At 34.7% G+C, this 17,503-nt stretch overlaps 2 protein-coding genes across 10 annotated transcripts; one reads left to right on the plus strand and one right to left on the minus strand.

Moving 5' to 3' along the window:
- The first annotated feature begins 466 nt into the window (after positions 1-466).
- LOC103967468 lies at positions 467-3,954 on the plus strand. 9 transcript variants are annotated; one of them, XM_048574617.1, is made up of 7 exons: positions 470-852; positions 940-1,116; positions 1,589-1,652; positions 2,164-2,315; positions 2,475-2,518; positions 2,779-2,826; positions 3,332-3,365. In XM_048574617.1, the coding sequence occupies exons 2-7, from the start codon at positions 1,064-1,066 to the stop codon at positions 3,337-3,339; spliced, it is 369 nt and encodes a 122-aa protein (XP_048430574.1). In that variant the 5' UTR covers positions 470-852; positions 940-1,063; the 3' UTR covers positions 3,340-3,365. The 9 variants fall into 9 exon arrangements, 4 of the variants coding, with proteins under 4 accessions (XP_048430574.1, XP_048430573.1, XP_048430572.1 ...); XR_007254676.1 differs by having other exon boundaries at positions 467-852; positions 1,589-2,315; positions 2,475-2,603; XR_007254674.1 differs by lacking the exon at positions 2,475-2,518 and adding an exon at positions 3,631-3,954 and having other exon boundaries at positions 469-852; positions 1,589-2,315; positions 3,332-3,509.
- Positions 3,955-6,556: 2,602 nt separating this feature from the next.
- On the minus strand, positions 6,557-7,380 carry LOC125472796 (ethylene-responsive transcription factor ERF098-like). Its single transcript, XM_048574643.1, has one exon. The coding sequence runs from the start codon at positions 7,231-7,233 to the stop codon at positions 6,772-6,774; it is 462 nt and encodes a 153-aa protein (XP_048430600.1). The 5' UTR covers positions 7,234-7,380; the 3' UTR covers positions 6,557-6,771.
- Positions 7,381-17,503: the final 10,123 nt, after the last annotated feature.

Raw genomic sequence — 17,503 nt, forward strand, 5'->3', positions numbered from 1 at the left:
AACATTACAAATAATTGGGTGCAGGCAACCCAGTAAATTCTAGAAGTGGGAGTGGGACTAGCATCGCTAAACATCAATGTAAAAAATTATATTATTATTATTATTATTATACATATACTAAAACTGGGTTTCTCAAACCACTGTTTTTCAATGTTCATGAACAGTAAAATAACGGAAATGCTCTTTTTTTTCGTCTCACTTCCAAGTTTTGTTGTTTGCTTGGTAAAGCAAAATTCCGATTTTGCCCATCTTCACCACGCGTCACTCATCGTTAACCCCTGGTTTTGTTCCTTTTTCTCGATCATTCTTTAGTCTTCCGCTTCTTTCTTTGTTGGCTATGCGTCTATCATCGGTGCGACTGGGTTTTGCCGTTTGGTTTTCGCGTTGTCTGTCGCCACTCTCTGTTTCTCTCCAGGTTTTGCTCTTGCTTTTACTTCTTCTCGAATCGTCTCTCATCTTTAATCTCTCTACTTCAACTGCATCTTCTTCACTTTACTTTTGGGTTTTGATTTTCAGCTTAGCTAATCTATGATTCTTTTCATGATGTAGGCTACGATGAGAATCGGCAGAATTTGATTCGGAGAATCGATTTCGTGTGGGCTATGGAGAAGGACGAGAATAAGAAGCAGAAGAAAATCTTGAAAGGGAACGCCGCAACGCAGTGGCAATGGCAGAGCATGGTGAAGTACTTGCAGCGAAGGAACCGATGAAATTGGCGTTTGGGTTTCGAATCGAATCCAACTATAGAGCATGCACCATCCCCTACAGATTCCCCTCCAACAGTCTCCGCAAGCCCACGCCCAGTGAGCTCTCCTGGATCGACCTTTTCTACAACTCCACCCCCTCATTCAAGTGATAATCCTCATCCTCTCCCCAACCTCCATCATAAACCTTAATTTCTTGGGTTTTTCGCTAATGGGTTTGATTGGTTTTCGGCAGCAAACGAGCTCAATCCGACGCTTCGGTTCCCGCTCCGGCCAGAGCTGAAAAATTTGCTCAAAGGTTTTATTAATTATTTGAGAGAAGTTTCTTATGCGTCTCAGTTCTTAGCTTGCTGTGGGACATGGGTGGGTTTGCTTGCTGCCATTGGTGCACTGTCTGGAGCTTGATTCAATGGTAGTGCCTTCCCTTTTTTGGTTTGAAATCTGATTAAGATTAATGGGTTTTGATTAATTTTTTGTAAGTTAGTTTGAAATTTGGTTAACTTTTTTTAGATTCTATGTTGCTACTTTGATGATGCATGTGTTTTTGTGAATGACCCGTGTTATACTGTTGCAAACTTGATTTCACCCATTATTTTTCTGTTGTTTCATAAGATTATAATTTTGGGTTTTCTATGATTTATGCTCTCTTTTTGGGGTTACCAAGATGGTATCTTTGTTTTTTCTAGAATTAGTTGTATTAATTTCTCCTAATTTAGGTAGTTACAGATGTGGTTTATGTTCTTATGGAAAAGATGAGTTTTTGAAACCAGAAGTTATTGTTGCATTGATGCTTAATTTGATGCCTTTAGATTTAATTAGTTATGAATCCATTCGTATTGTACTTTCTGTTGACAATGATCTCATTGTTTCTGATGTGGGACAAGGTTTGAAGTTAGAGAGACCAAGAACTGGGCACCCTCTACAAGCTACAGTACTACTCTTGCTGAGGTCTATTTCAGTTCCTCTCTACTCTCTCAATCTTCATAACTTGCATTTTTTATGTCTATCAATCTGTCTATCTTCACATTCACATTTATATATTAGCATCGACTTAAACCACTTACTACTTGATTATAAGGCTATTTCCTTTAGCACTTATTTGTGGTAATGATCCATGTGGTTTCACCAATGAACTCACATCCGATGGCAAGAGGACTCAATAGAGCTCAATACATAACTCAAAATCCATTCTACAAACACATCATTTTTACCCTATTGAACATAAGGATGTAAATAGATTTGGATACAAATGTAAGTAGATTTTAATGCATTCCGCATGTTAAACACGGTTTCAAAGCCTGCAGCATTGCGCGGGCTGAATTGGTAGTATATACTAAAACTCAGTTGGGTTTCAGCACTGTTCATTAATAGTGTCAGGACGGATTTTCCCCTCCCCTTCTTCACAACTTTTAGCATTCTTTTAGATCTTGCAGTAAATTGCCGATTTTGCCCATGGTAGACGCGTGTTGGTAAGGGAAGGAGGTTGAATTTATGCGTGTTAGTCAACTGGGAAAGGAAGATAGGTGGAAAAGCAGAGCTCTTCCATTTGCTTCCACAGATTTCTCGAGCTCTCTCTCAAGCCCAGAACCCTAGCCTCCGCAAGCGAATCAAGTTTGTCTCTCGCTTCTCTTTCTCTCACGTATTTTTTTTCAATTCGGAACTGAATTTTCGATCATCATTGGAGCTCCTGCTTCCACTTCTTTTTTGTATTTCTTTTCCTTTCGTTTCTTTCTCTCACTTTTTGTCACGATTCTCACTTCAAATTTTCAGTTTAATTCGAAGAAAATGTTACCCAGAAAAGCTAGGGTTTCCTGGTGAGTCTTAGGAGTCTCTGTGTTTCCCTTTGCTGATCATTGTTTCTTTCGAGCAAAGGCTAGGTGGATTTTGGGAAAACAATCAGTTATGTTTGTCTCTTTTTTTTTTTTTTTTTTCCTTCTGGGATTTTCAATTTCTGTCCGAATTTTTGGTTGCTTTCCAGCCCAGTTTGGGGGTACCTGCCTACTCATTAATTAAATTTTTATTAATTTCACTTTAAGCACTAATTATTACAATTCTTCCATTTTTTCTGGTGAAGGTACAAAGAATGGTGTGGACTCTGAAGGAAGCTTGTTTTGTTTTGGAAGTATGTTGAGTCTTTGGCTCCCATCGAAATCTTTGATATCACTCCTGATAGATATTTGCTCTGCACTTTTTTCTCCTTTCGTTTTTTCAAATGTATACACGAAAACTTTGGGATGTCAATGATAATGGGTCTATATAATTGTACCAACACAATGTACCACTATGTTATTTCGATGCATTTTCTACAAATTTAGGATTTAGATGGAGTAATGATTGAGATGAGGGTACGATGTGGCTGATATGAACTCAATCCACTTCTTGGCTTCATAACGTGGAAGTTGAATGCATGCACTTTTCTAATTTTATATGCAAACAAAATTAAATCTTCTATTTGCTTTTGTTTTTTTGCTTGCTTCTGTTTTCAAATTTATTTTAATATAATTTTTGTTTTGGGATGAATTACATGCTTAGAGTATAGATTGTGCAGTTGCGAATCTTGATCTGATGGATGGTATTGTATAAAGAATTCATGGATTTATCTCATCTAAAATTATTTATATTTTTAGGATTTTAAATTGTTTTATGATGCCAAGTTTGGTAGAAAGAAAACGCCGGAGCTGCAGTATAACGGGTTGTCCACTGATGGAGCTGTGAGTAATGGGAGTAGTAATTCCCGCGTGACAGCACATGGGAATATGTGAAGAGAAAACTGACTTGGTCATCTATAAGCAATTTCAAAACTAGGTTGTGGATTTGGTCTTATCATATGCTGCATTGCATTTGACTCATTGCATAGACTTTGTAGAGTTGGATCCGTTAGCATTTGATTTTCTCGGATTTCTTACATGTATTTGCGGTGACACAGGGGATGAATTCTAGGATGGAGGTGGAAGGTTTTGGATGAATCAGATGTGCCTATTCATTTGTGAGGTGATTGTTTTACAGCTTAAAATACCGTGCGAATTTATTTCACTAACATTGCATTGGTTTTTTAATTTGATATGTTGTTTTGGTGTGAAAATCGAAGAACTTTTAAATGTTTGCGAATTTGGTTGACACTTAAGTGCAATTCATTTTGGTCAAGGCTTTGGTTTGTGGCCAGTTGGAATTCATTTTGCTAAAATAAGATAAATCTCTTTTTGCAGCCTGCACTTGCCTTTCAATTAGAGAACTGTACGAGGATAAATCTCTTTTTGCAGAAATAGATGCTCTAAAATAATCTGGGCAACCCATGTTTGCTCCTCTGTTGTTCAGTCCTTGTGTTCAAAATGTTTACAACGGTCTAACCTAATCATGTGTAAAGAAGAAACATGATAGAAAAGTAACTAAAACATTGCCTAATCCTCTATTTTATTTAAAGGTAACTAAAAAATGTTTGGAAGATCCGCGTTACAACGGAAATACTAACAACTAGGAAACTCAAGCACTACATGAAACTAGATGTCTTATTCTCACCAAATGAGGTGCGAACAACAATTTTCTCCTCCTCCATCCGACCATCACTTTTCTTCATTCCTCATTTCACTTAATATAATACTTTCTTTATATTTGACAAAAAAAATACTTTTATTTTTTTAATAAAAAAATAAAATTTTCAAATTAAAAACAAAATAATTATCAAACCAGCACTCTGCAATTGGTGCTAATTTTGCAAGAGTAGTATTTGGTTAGACATAGTGGACCAAACTCTAAACCTAAAGAAAGCAAATCTCGTAAGAGAGAAAATGAAATGGAACCTTTTTTCTCGGGTACATGGGACGTACGATACTCGATAGTCTTTTTTACAATGGTTTCTTTTATGTTAAGTAAGGATGGATGTACATTGGGACCAAAATGATCTCAAGACCAACAGAGAAACACGCATTTAAATGCCCTTCAAATGTTTGGTATCTTTCCCATTTGTGACCATGAAGTGCTTGATATAATGTCTACTAAGTATATATCAGCATGTTACGTCGATAACACTCAACAAAAGTTATCGATAACACTTTTCGAATTATCGATATCGGTTGACATGTGTGCACCATATTTCGGCTGAGGACAACAAGCGTACCAAGTGTTCGACAAAATTTCTCAAAGAATAAACTGAAATATTTTCATTTTTTGTTTCTGTCTAAAAAACTTGAACTTTTAACATTAAAACCCTCCAAAATTCAAGTTCTAAAATCCGACACTGAATTGCGAAGTATATAACAAATGCCTACCCATCAACTTCAATCTTGACCATTCGTATAGCCTGGTTTATGCTGCATTATTAATCCAACGAATTTGTTCTCATGCTGAGCAGTACTTTTTTTCTTTTTCTTTTGAAATTGGTTTGACCAGTTCTATTGTACTTGTGCTTTGGTACAACTCCAAGGACAATTTCTTTCAACTGTCGTATCAGCTGTGATATTCTTTAATCTTTCTGCTCAAATTGGGATTCCAAATCGTTTATTTCTTGGGAAGTTTATGTGTGCTACCTTCATCTTAAATATTAAGATAAGAATTTCATTCAAACAATGATTCTGTGCTGATTTGAATCCTCTCTTGAGCTAATGGAGAGGATCCTCCTCATCAATCATCGTGGATCGTTGGATTTTTATCCAACAGTTACAATCATTATAATTTTAAAGGGACCCCCTGTTTGTAATGGTTGGATAAAAATTCAACGGTCCACGATGATTGATAAGGAGGATCCTCTTCATTAGCTAGTTTTATCAGCTTCAAAACATAATTCTCTTTTTTCTGTTGCGAGATTCTAAGAATAAGAACACGGAAGTCCTGCAGTCATTTCCCTAATCTGCCTTTTGCCAAGGAGACCAAAATAAAATCTAGATAGTGGCGGGACATTCCACTTTTCTTTAGGGTTTGAAGATTAAGAGATCATTTTTGGTACTTTCAAGCACCTCTTGAACTTTTCTACCGAAGTCCAAAGAAAAATGTTATCTGGTAGTACAACTTTGGATTTTCATATTGACTCGTAGGAGACAAGAGGAGAGTCGATATTATTAGAATTGCGATTCAAGCACAAAACATCGTGCATGAATAAATATTTTTATTTATTTGAGCTACAAACTTTTTAATACCAACTAGCTCATATATATATATATATTTTTTTTTTTTTTTTTTTAAATTTCTCTGAGTAAACTGAGTATTTCATTTTTTTTTTCCCGTTCTCAAATCAAAATTTAACAAGAATGGTTGGATTAAAAAAAAAAAAAAAACACTGAATTTTAGAGGGTCCATATAATTATGGATCTTCCATATATATTGGGGACAGTTTCATATATATGTTTTTTGTGTTTTTATCTAGGGGTATTTTTTTTAAGAAACATTGATTGTACGAGAGGAATTTTATTAATAGCGAAAAAAGAAAGTGAGACAAACCTGTATATTTATCTTTGGCATTTTAGCCAAAATGGTCCCTGAGATTTGAAATCGATAGAAGTGATCCTTGAATTTGTCCATCATCAATCATTTTGATTATTCCGTAAAAATTCTCCATTAAATAAGGATAAAATAACAAAAATACTCTTAATTTGTGTCTAATTATTTTGGCCCATTATTTATTAAATTGAGTGAATTTGTCATTTTGATCCTTATTTAACAGAATTTTTTCACGGAATGACCAAAATGATTCATGGTGAACAAGCTCAAAGACCACTTTGATTGATTTCAAATAGCAATGACGAAAGTGAGGAGTTATGTCAATCTCAATGATCATTTTAGCTAAAAAGTCTCTTTTAAATGTTAGAATGTTTGAAGAAATTTCAAAGTCGAATGTTCGTCTCCGACTTTGCATAAATATCTATTCAGTGAAGAGTGAGGACTACCAATCTATAAACAATTATGTTAAGTGATTACTAAAATATCATAAAATTTCCCCCCAGATGATGGAAGACTTGTTAAAGACTTAAAAGAATGGCTGAAAAACAGATAACTATCTTTAGAAGGGAAACGTGCTCAACAAAAACATCAAAAAAAAGGGAAAAAAAAGAAGAAGTTCTACAACTCAATTACACTTTCATTTTTTCTTCTCCTCTTCATAATCAAGAAGGTCCTCTAACACCTTGTTATCCAAGTACTCAATCTCAAACACTTGCCTGCTCCCCTGTCCAGCAGATGAACTTCCACCGGGTGCAGCGGCAGAAGATGATGAAGTGGAAGAAGAAGAAGAAGGAAGTGTCGAGAATCTAGGAGGATAAGGAGGAGAGCCCATAACTTGAGCATAATACTCATTTGGAAAATTTAGTATGGCAAGATGACCCCTTAAATTAAAGGCAGCATTATCATAAGCCCTTGCAGCTTCCTCAGCGGTGTCAAATGTACCAAGCCACAGACGAGCACCTTGCTTAGAAGGGTCTCTTATCTCAGAAGCAAACTTCCCCCACGGCCTTCTTCGGACCCCGCGGTAACGTACTTCTTGGCTTCCCTTCTCTTGCTTTCCTTGCTTCTCTGGATCCTCTCCTCTGCGAGGGTTTTCCATAATTTCTAGCTTGATTTAACGCACCTTTGTTTGGTCTCAAATTTGGTGGCATTGCAATGTATCCCGTTTTAGGCATTTATAGATTCTATATATAAATGGGGTCAATGGGGTCATATGCCATTTTAACTTTGATTGTGTTTGTGAGTCTACATAATCGATGTTTCTTGGAAGGTTCTTTTATCTTCATAATTATTATATTATTTATTATCATATAGGGCTAATAATGGCGGTGTAAAAATTCGATTCTTCAACTCTTTCTATGGTAAAATTCAAAAAGGGTTTGTAAACCTCTTTTCTTGGATAGGCATTTTTTTTCAACCGGGTAGGTTCCAGCTTCATGTTCATATTATGTGAGAATTAATAGCTTTATTGTTTGTTAATAGTTTTTTCGCCGGGCGAACGAACTACTATATATTGTCAACTTACACAGACTATGTGAGGATTGATTCCCAAGTCACTAAGACTGAAAAAATTACGAATAGAATATGAATGCGTAAGCGATTTCATTTGAATAATTAAGAATATTACAAGAGGAATGTCATTTAGCAACAATATTTACGCACTTGTTGACATATTGTTTAATAATTAATACTAAGGGACCTCACATACAGTGGTAGAGCCTACAGTTAATCAACAACTCTGCTGTTTATTTCTGTCTACAGCCCGAATTAACCATACAATATTGGTTGAAGTAAAGAAAACAACAAAAAAAGCAAAGATATGGACGGTAGTTTTTTCTTGTTTGACAGAATTCCGTCGGCAGCTCTATATTGGTCCCTTGTAGTACCTCCTTTACTAGTAATATGCTTTGATATCTATATAATGGAAAATTTTTGGATATTTGAGATTTTTTCAGATCATACCAATTTGTTTAAATTATATTTTATCGGATATGAATTATATATGAACTTTTAATAGATCGCTTAACCGACTGAAAAGTAACCAATGAAATTTACAAACCACACATATTCTATATGGATCAATCACTACGCATGCTCATAGAATGTCATCCCTCTAAGTTCTAATAATATTCGTAAAAGATAATTAAAAGGTTGTTCAGAATCCGTGAAAGTTACTATAAACTTTTTTTTTTCTTGTAAATTTAAACGTACGCGTGATGAACGCTTTATATGTACGAATAGTAACTCCCAAAAATAACACAGAGAAAAACAGAGTGATGAAGAACAACCGACTTTCCGTAATGCAGAAAATCTTTTTAGAAATAAATTAGAATCAAATAATTTTCGATAGGTTTTCAAAAAGAAGAAAGGTTTAATATAGAGAGTTATTATTTGCATCCTAAAAAAATTATGTCACACCTTCTTTACAGTGAAAAAATAAAACAGAGAAGAGTACTGTCACATCCTGGCCCGAGCCGCCACCACATTCCGGGTTCAACTCCACCGTAGCATGATATTGTCCATTTTGGGCCCCGACCATGCCCTCTCAGTTTTGTTTCTGGAAACTCATAAACAACTTCTCAGGGGGTCACCCATATTAGGATTGCTCTTGCGTGAACTCGCTTAACTTCGGAGTCCTGATGGTACCCGAAGCCAGTGAGCTCCCAAAAGGCTTCGTGCTATATGGACGTGGGCATATACATATAAGGTTGATAGGATCCACTCCTCTGGACGATGTGAGATGTTACAATCCACCCCCCTTAGGGGCCCAATGTCCTCGTCGGTACACTTCCGGCCAGGGATTGACTCTGATACCAAATTATCACATCTCGACCTTGGCCCCAGCCCCCACCACATCTCGTGCTCGACTCCACCATAGCATGATATTGTCCTTTTTAGGCCTCGACCACGCCCTCACAGTTTTGTTTCTAGGAACTCACATGAGAACTTCCCAGAGGGTCACCCATCCTGGGTTTGCTCTTGCGTGAACTCGCTTAACTTCAGAGTTCCTACGGAACCCGAAACCAGTGAGCTCCTAAAAGGTCTCGTGCTATATGGAGGTGAGCATATACATATAAGGCTTATAAGATCCATTCTCCTGGACGATGTGGAATGTTACAGTACAATGTGGAAAGATAAATTTTTAAAAGGAAAAATAATGAAAGGATTTGAAAACTTTGTGTTTTAACGATAAGAACAAAATAAATGGTAAAGTGAATAATACAATGATTGACTTTTTAGTGTAAAAATATGGTTTTTCGTTAAAGTGAACACTACCAAGAATTTTTCGTTAAAGTTCTCATTTTTTAAACTATGAAAACTCCCTGAAACATCGTTAAATCCTTTTTACCAAACCATCTGCATAACATGTCCTTCAACATGTCAAAATCCAAATCCAACCAAAATTTGTGACAAAGATTTAAGTAAGTTTCAAAAATTTGAGTTTTGTATAATTAACACAAAAAAAAAAAAAAAAAAAAATGTCAAAATCTACGTATCATCTAATGTTATACAGTTTTGAAGAAAATTTTCAAATTGTAACCGAACACAAGTTTCTTTCAAGTTAAATACTTTGGAACTACCCATTTAAAAAAGAAAAAGAAGAAGAAGAAGAAGAAGCGGATAGAGATTCCCGAAACATGGTCAAATTCAATTCACGTTTTATTTGTCTTTCTGCTTTCTATTATGGCTGCTATTTGTTTTTTCGTTAGTTTTTTGTTTTTTGTGATCGGTGATTGATTACGTCCTTAAAGAAGTGGGCCATAACCTACGGTTGTCCGTCAAGCTAGCTCCTCGATTGTAAATGTGCTAGGGAACTGTTATTACTTAGTGGTTTGGAAGTCTTACCGAAATATTTTAGGTATTATTCACTTTTAATGTTAACAGTATTTTTATTGTAAAATATCACTCTTGATAATACTTACAATAAATTTTTGTCTTTTTGGTTAAAGTTCAAAGTTTTCAAGTTATTTTCATTAGTTTTTATTTAAAAAATTTTAATTTGTACTTTTTATAAGTTTATTTTTTTAATTAAATAAAGAAAATTTAGAGTGCCAAATGTGAATTTTAGAATGTGAATAACAATTTTCATGTGCTATTTTGTTACCAAATTTAACAGCAACAAAATCTGACCCCATTCACATTTGAGGGTAACAGAAATTTTTGTAAGGGAATATAAAAACGTTGTAATACTTGTGTTTTTTTTTTTTTTTTTTTTTTTTTTTTTACTTGAAGAAGATCATGATATTTCATTCATTGATAAAAGAGCTTATAAACACAGATTATGAAGAACTCACTCCCAAAAGGGTCCTTGCAAACTAAATCTAAAAATATTACAATAAAGCATCACTAATCGTAAAGCAATGAGTATACTTCAAGCACTAGTCCAAGCTCATCAGGAATTGTACGATTACAAAGATCAATAAAACTGTTAAAATGTGTGTTACATGGAGATTATGTGAGAACAAAATCTTAAACCATAAATTGGAATATTGAGTACGATGCGGGGTTGATTGCATCACCTAATTACCATCACGATCCCAAAACGCCGAATGAAGTAAATCCAGCAAATCAAATAGCTCCACCCTTCACAAATAAATTCAAAAGAAGTAGCACACCAAAACGAAAAATTAAAATCATGCACTCTCATAGAGAGCAATCAAACTAGCATACTGTTCTACATAGCTCTTACAGAGAGAAATCAAATCAAAATTGAAGACAATTCCTGGAAATTATTAAACATAAACAAAATAAAAGGATAAAATCATATCAATACTTGTGTTATTAATACTCGTGTTATATATAAATGAACGATAAATTTATACCTTAAACTATGATATTTAATATCATTTACATACTATATTATGATCCAAGCCTATTAATCGTAGTTACATGGAATATCAAAAGAAGATTCTCGACGAATCTTTAAACCATTCAATATCAAACTATAACCTAGAGCTTTATTCCCAAAAAAAAAAAAAAAAAAAAAAAAAAAAAAAAAAAAAATCTGTAATCTAGAGCTAATATTAGGAAAAGTAGTGAAACATAAACATGAATGATTATATATTAGACTCAATTAAACATGATCTACCACTAATATCAACAATATTGTTTCAATTTAACCACCTATTAAGTATTGGGTTTTACCACAAATAGCTTAAGCCTATTAAAAGTGGAAATTCTTATATATTAATGTATATTATTTTGTCATATAATCGATGTGATATCAATATAAAAATTGTGATAAGTGTAGTACTACTATTTGTTATTTAAGTTGCGGTTTACAAGTTTGTGTGGTCGTGCATGCTAATGTTATTGTCTTGTAGACCACCCTTTGATTATAACCTTTTTGACCTGACTGACTAGCTCTTGCCATGGTCCAAGCTGCACATGCCATACGAGACAAGGCAATATGATGTGCTCAATGAGATCACTATTTTGTTGTTTAAGCTCGTAAGCGCACAGGCTGAAGAAAATCGTCTGTTCGTCAAAACTAATGCTTTGAAATTTCCTAGCTTAAAAGAAGTTCATCACTAACTCCCAATCTAATATGAAATGAGAAAGTTAATAAAACTAATTTAAAAAAAAACTTATAAAGAAATTGGCTTGGAAATTGGAAATTATGAGGTTAGTAATAGAGAATGTGTAACATATGGTGTCTCAAATAGCTAACTAAATACATACATGTTTGTGTGAAAACTTAGCTAAGAGAGTAAACTAGTGCTAGGGTTTCAAATGGAAAATAATCCTGAGAAGATACATGTAATTTATTTTGGTACGTGAAAAGATGCAGATTTGGATATCATATGGCTTTACGAGCATCTAGGTCGTGGGAAAACCGTGTGAACCTTATTCTTGTGTAGCAAAAGCAGTTTCAGAACCTGAATCTCTCAAGTGAAGGTTAATTAAGAGGATAAAGTCAACCTTGACAATGCCAAGTTATCGTAGGATGAAGTTGCAAGTTGAGTTTGCATTGGATGCTTTCTCTGTAATACATTTTCTGCTTGCATGAGCCATCAATTATGGATGAGATGCTTGGTTTATCATTTGAAAGTTACACAATGAACACACAAGCCAATCGCAACAAGTGTTTTCAGTTGTGATACTATATAGCAAGCCATGTACGTTGGCATCATCTTGGGAGGAGCAAATCCCTTCTAAGCCCTTAGCCTGGTTCCAAAGAAGATACCTCAGGCCAAGATAGTTAACCTAGGTCCATTTCTTCATGTTTAATGATGAGATGACGCACAAAATGAAGTCGTGATGCAAAATTGACTTTTTTTTTATAAGTGAAATTGTTTTTAGGAAACTAACCCTTTTACTATGGAAAGGGGCTATTATACATTCATTTGTATATATAGGTCTACATGGATTGGACCAATTTATAGATGAAACGGGGCAAGACAGAGCATGTTGTGTTATTTTGAAAATAGAACCGCACTTAACTCGGCCCATTTCAAACAAGTTGATTCCTACAAGTGCATGAGTTTTTTTTTTAACAGCTTGTTTCTTCTAGAAGCTGAATTGGATCCTCTCACCTTCTCCATCTCTATTCGCGGCCCGCAATTTCTCTCTCACTGTACACCATCCCATTGCAAAAATTCAATTGCTTGACCCAAACAAGTTCTTCAAAGCATTTCAATTTCTCAATTACACTAACCATAACATAACAGAAAGCCCCAAAAAAGCGAAATCAAACACATTTGAAAAACTAGATAACAAAATATGAACTGAATTGCTCAATTGAAAATCGTAATTGAAACCTTGTAAGGCGAGCACATTAAAGCTTACTAGTTGGGACAATTTGGGTTGTTAACTGCAAAAGGGGATTAGGATTTTGGACTGAATCTTGTCAAATTATCAAAAAGATGCGTTGAAGACCCACTTCTAACAACACTGATATTGTCCCCAACTTGGTGATTATCATCTGCACAGTTCGTCAGGCGTGAGGTTATATCACAAAAGGTTTGGTATCAGTTGAACTGGGGTTGAGATATTTAAACTCTTATTTCCTCAAGTGATACCGTTGATGTGGGATATTTCAACACACACCCTTAAGTGGGACCCAATTAGTGGGTCACATGTAAGAGATCCACACATCTACACACAGGTCCAAGGGACTCACCACCATTGCGCTGAGCCAAGTTGACCCACCCATCACGTGGTAGTACGGGCTCGCTCCTTGGCTTTGATACCATGTCAAATTATCAGAGAGATAGGCTGAAACTCACTTCCAACAACACCGATATTGTCCCTAATTTGATAATTACCACTTGCACAGTTCGTCAGGTGTGCGGTTTTATCACAAAGGCCTCTGTATTAGTTGAAGTGAGGTTATGATATTTGAACTCTTCTTTTTTCAGACATACGGTTGATGTGGGATATTTCAATAATCTGACCTACGCGAACTTGATAGTCGAGCTCCTTGTGCTAGAGTAACCTTTTGCGGTAGTCATGAACTGATGTGTGACGTCATACAGCGTTCTCTATCTTAGTCGTCATCGCAGGCACTCTATGGTGGGGAAGGTGAGTAGAAATGAGATTGTGTTTTGCTGAGAATGAGGAGAAGAAATTAAGCTGCCAAAGCTTTTGGGTTCTTTTATGTTTGTAGCTCGGGTTCTTTTATGTTTGTAGCTCTATGAAGTATGAACAAACAGAGCTGGGAGCTCGATCGAGAAACTTATGGATTCAAGATCGAGGTCTGAGAGAGAGAGAGAGAGAGAGAGAGAGAGAGAGAGAGAGAGAGAGAGAGAGAGAGAGAGAGAGAGAGAAAGAGAGATCGATGTCTGTGAGTGAATCTTGTGAATCTATGATATGTGAAGTTTTAATCAACGATGGAGATTTAATCTTAGATTTTGGCTGTGGATACGGTCCAAGTTGGGAGCCCGTTTGCTCATCTATTTGGACACGCCCAAACTCACCATTAACATAGACCTGTCCCCGCCCTACCCTGTTTCGAATTAAAAAAATTTGGACCCGCCCCGATCTGCAGGTCCAGGGCCACTTTGCCCACCCCTATGTCAAACTGAATTGACATATTTGTTGAGTTAGGTAAAATAAAGGTGTAATGGTTCTTTTATTCCATGTAAAAATATTATTAATTTTTCAAATTTTGAATAATAATTATTTTTGTAATGGAGTTTTTTTAACCTACTTGGTTGAAAATTAGAGTATGCATAGCAGACAGCTAGGTAAACGGATTACAAAACTACAAATAATACTCAATTAACAAAAAAAAATAGAAGGGGCTATAATATGTCAAAACGGATGTATAACCCGTAAGACTATATTGTGACTAATTTATTATTAACTGAATTACATAACACTTTATTTATAGACTACTCTTATTCTTAATACGCAAGGGATCCAATTTCTTAACCTACAAGAAAATATCAAAAAAAAAAAAAAAACTTCAACGATATAATAAACCTAAAAATACTAATATTTATCAGAAATTGTTATCAGCCCTCTTAAAATTTAATCGTGCACTTCAAATTTTCTATGTTTAGAATAAAAAGTGCGCAATTAGAGTTTTAAAGTGTCAATTGTAATTTTCTATTTTTCAACACTTTGCAAGAAGTCCTTTATTCTTACTCACGGGAGTAGCAATGTTCTCAAGTGAAGTGAGTGAGCGAGCGAGTTGGCCAAACCCATAATTAACCGTAATCCACCTATTTAGATTTCAGAAAGGGGTTATGTACCTCAGCACCTGCACCTGCAGACTGGCCTAGATAATGCACTCGAGACGAGAGGCGGCGGTAAGATTCTTAATCACAACTAATTAGTTTATCAACTAATTAATCAATTAAAATGATCGTTTCGCAAACGATTACAACAGTTATTCAATTTTTTATTACTTAATAAGTTGTGCTCAATCAGTGAGCACCAAATATTTTGTCACTTAAGCAGGACATAAGGACTACTTTTGATGATAATCAACACATAAAGAAGAAAAAGCTCAGGTGGTCAATTACCAAAATGCAGATGCATTGAGCCTAGCCACAAAAACAAGACGATGCACCGAAGGAAAAATTATTTTCAAGGCTAAAGAAAATGAAGTATCTTTTTTTCAAAAAAAGTGACTTACATGTAACAGATATATTATTACCATGACTTTTTAATCATACAATAATATATGTAAATTTACTTTTTATTGTATTTATCTAGAACACACCACAGTAGTGATATATCCCATACATGTTCTTAGGCAGGTATATTTATTATAATGTGAACAAAAATGGTGTTCAAGGTAAATGATGAGAGGGAGCATGCTATGGGTTTCACGGGACCCATATGACCGAACAACTCATTAACCTGAGCACCAACATTTGACTTCGTTAAGGTTTAAGGTTGGAAATATTTTGTAATCAATAACTTTGTCATCTTTTAGAATCAATACTAATATTATAATCCTGAATTACTGTTGGTTTGATAAAGTTTGTACTGATTCATGTATTTGCCTCATCAACCGCACAAATCCACGTACCGGTTACATCTTTTGTACTGAAATGATTAAAACACTTTACCTTAGCTAGCATTTGATGGAAAGGGATCATCCTTACTTCTAATTTATCAAGTTTAGAGATTCGTATTATTAAAATTTAATCCAATAGTTAAAATTATTATAATTTTTAAAGTAGATCCCTGTTTATAACCGTTAGATCAAATTTCAACGGGTCAGATTCCCGAACTTTGTGGATTAGGAGAAAGGAATCCGAAGAAGATCCCTTTCAGCATTTGATGATGATAATGAACTTATCTTTTTTTAAATTTTCTTCTAGATAGTAGTTTGAAGAACAAAGGAAGGAGATCTTTTCCATATCTTTTCCATCAAAGCCCGCGGATCAAATGATTCGTGCCCTCAAATTTTGATCAAAGGGCTAAAATTATTATAACTTTTAAAATGAGCCTATATTTTTAGCCGTTGGATCAAATTTCAAGGTTCCGGATCACTTGATCCGCGAGTTTTGGTGGAAGAGATCCGGAGAGGATCTCTTTCCAAAAACAAAAACTTGGTATGCAGAAAAGAAAGCAAGTAATTTCAAAGAGAGAGAGAGATCACTCCCAAAACCTTGTAGAAAATAAAGAAGGAAAATTTTAAGAAGATACATTGTTGCAAGAGCAAATTCACCATAATCCATTATTAGCGATCAACCATATCCAGTAATAATTCTATGCTAAGAGATAGAGAGAGTTTAGAAAAAGAACTAACCTCATTGATTGAGATTGTTGGGAATGTATAAAGATAAATTATGTATACATTGAAATTACATCGATGTATAATGTGGTGACAACATAAAAGATGTAAATAGAAAGATCCAACTTTTTGGTTTGAAGATATTTTTTTTAAAGATATTTTGGTTTGAAGATTGAATCAATAATTAACCGCGGCACTCCAATACATAGCTAGTAATTATTAATGTTCTCTAACTGTTTATTTTAAACAATGCTTAATTGTCTCCTATTATTTAAGGCATACAAGGTATATCTTGGTATCAATTGAAATTTTTTTTTTTCCACTCCTCTTCGTATTGTACTAATTTACTCATGAAGGTGGCTTCACTAATGCGAATAGTTTATACAGATGCGTAAGTTGGGTACATATTTTGAAAAGTTAAATTAAAAATTAGTTATAAAGAGAGGAACACGTTGTTTTAGTCAACTTTGTTACTTTCAAATCTACGATTAAGCGAAATCATATTAGGTAAGAAGTATTTACACCCTACTAATATCCTATATGATATATATGATTGAATTTCAATAATGAAATAAAAGTAAAAGAATGACAAAAATGTCACACTCCAAATATATCAAATGACATGCAAGCGTACATGCTATTACGAAATTCACCTATATCATACCAAGAGTACAACTACTAAAAATTGAATTCATTTTTAAGATTTATATTAATCAAATGAGACCACACTTGTTCACGAGAAAAAAAAAAAAAAAAAGAAAAAAAAAAGAGCCCTCACTTATAATAGTTTCTTGACTTCGTCTCTAATCCATATGTCTTAAAATAATCTTTCATCCTCTTATTTCCGCATAGTCATAACGTACTAGTCTTAAACATCTAAAATGAGGGTTTTTGAAGTACATTCTTGAGGATTTATGGTCACGTATAAGTTAATTGAATTACTTTTTATTGTAATGACAAGAGGGCGCAGTCTTCGCCTTGAAGACTTTTGAAGTATCATGTGGATGCAAAGTGCTCGGGAGGGTGGGGCATATGATAGTCGCAAGTTAAATGTGACAAACATAAGAATCGACCATGTACTATGAATCTGTAGGCATCATTGATGGCCTAACTGGGTAGTCAAGATAATGGTGATGAAATTGGATTTTTGGAATCACCTCTATTTCGGTTCAAT

Source organism: the organism of the source record quoted next, unplaced genomic scaffold (assembly GCF_019419815.1).
Source record: "Pyrus x bretschneideri cultivar Hongxiangsu unplaced genomic scaffold, Pyrus_bretschneideri_v1 Contig73, whole genome shotgun sequence".
NCBI lineage: Eukaryota > Viridiplantae > Streptophyta > Magnoliopsida > Rosales > Rosaceae > Pyrus > Pyrus x bretschneideri.

Bases quoted from the DNA above. Each gene is read 5' to 3' on its own strand.
- LOC125472796 (XM_048574643.1), bottom strand. From the start codon at position 7,233: ATGGAAAACCCTCGCAGAGGAGAGGATCCAGAGAAGCAAGGAAAGCAA.
- LOC103967468 (XM_048574615.1), top strand. From the start codon at position 1,064: ATGGGTGGGTTTGCTTGCTGCCATTGGTGCACTGTCTGGAGCTTGATT. The intron at 1,117-1,588 runs GTAGTGCCTTCC...ATGTGGGACAAG, and splicing joins GTCTGGAGCTTGATTCAATG to GTTTGAAGTTAGAGAGACCA. The intron at 2,519-2,778 runs GTGAGTCTTAGG...TTTCTGGTGAAG, and splicing joins AGAAAAGCTAGGGTTTCCTG to GTACAAAGAATGGTGTGGAC.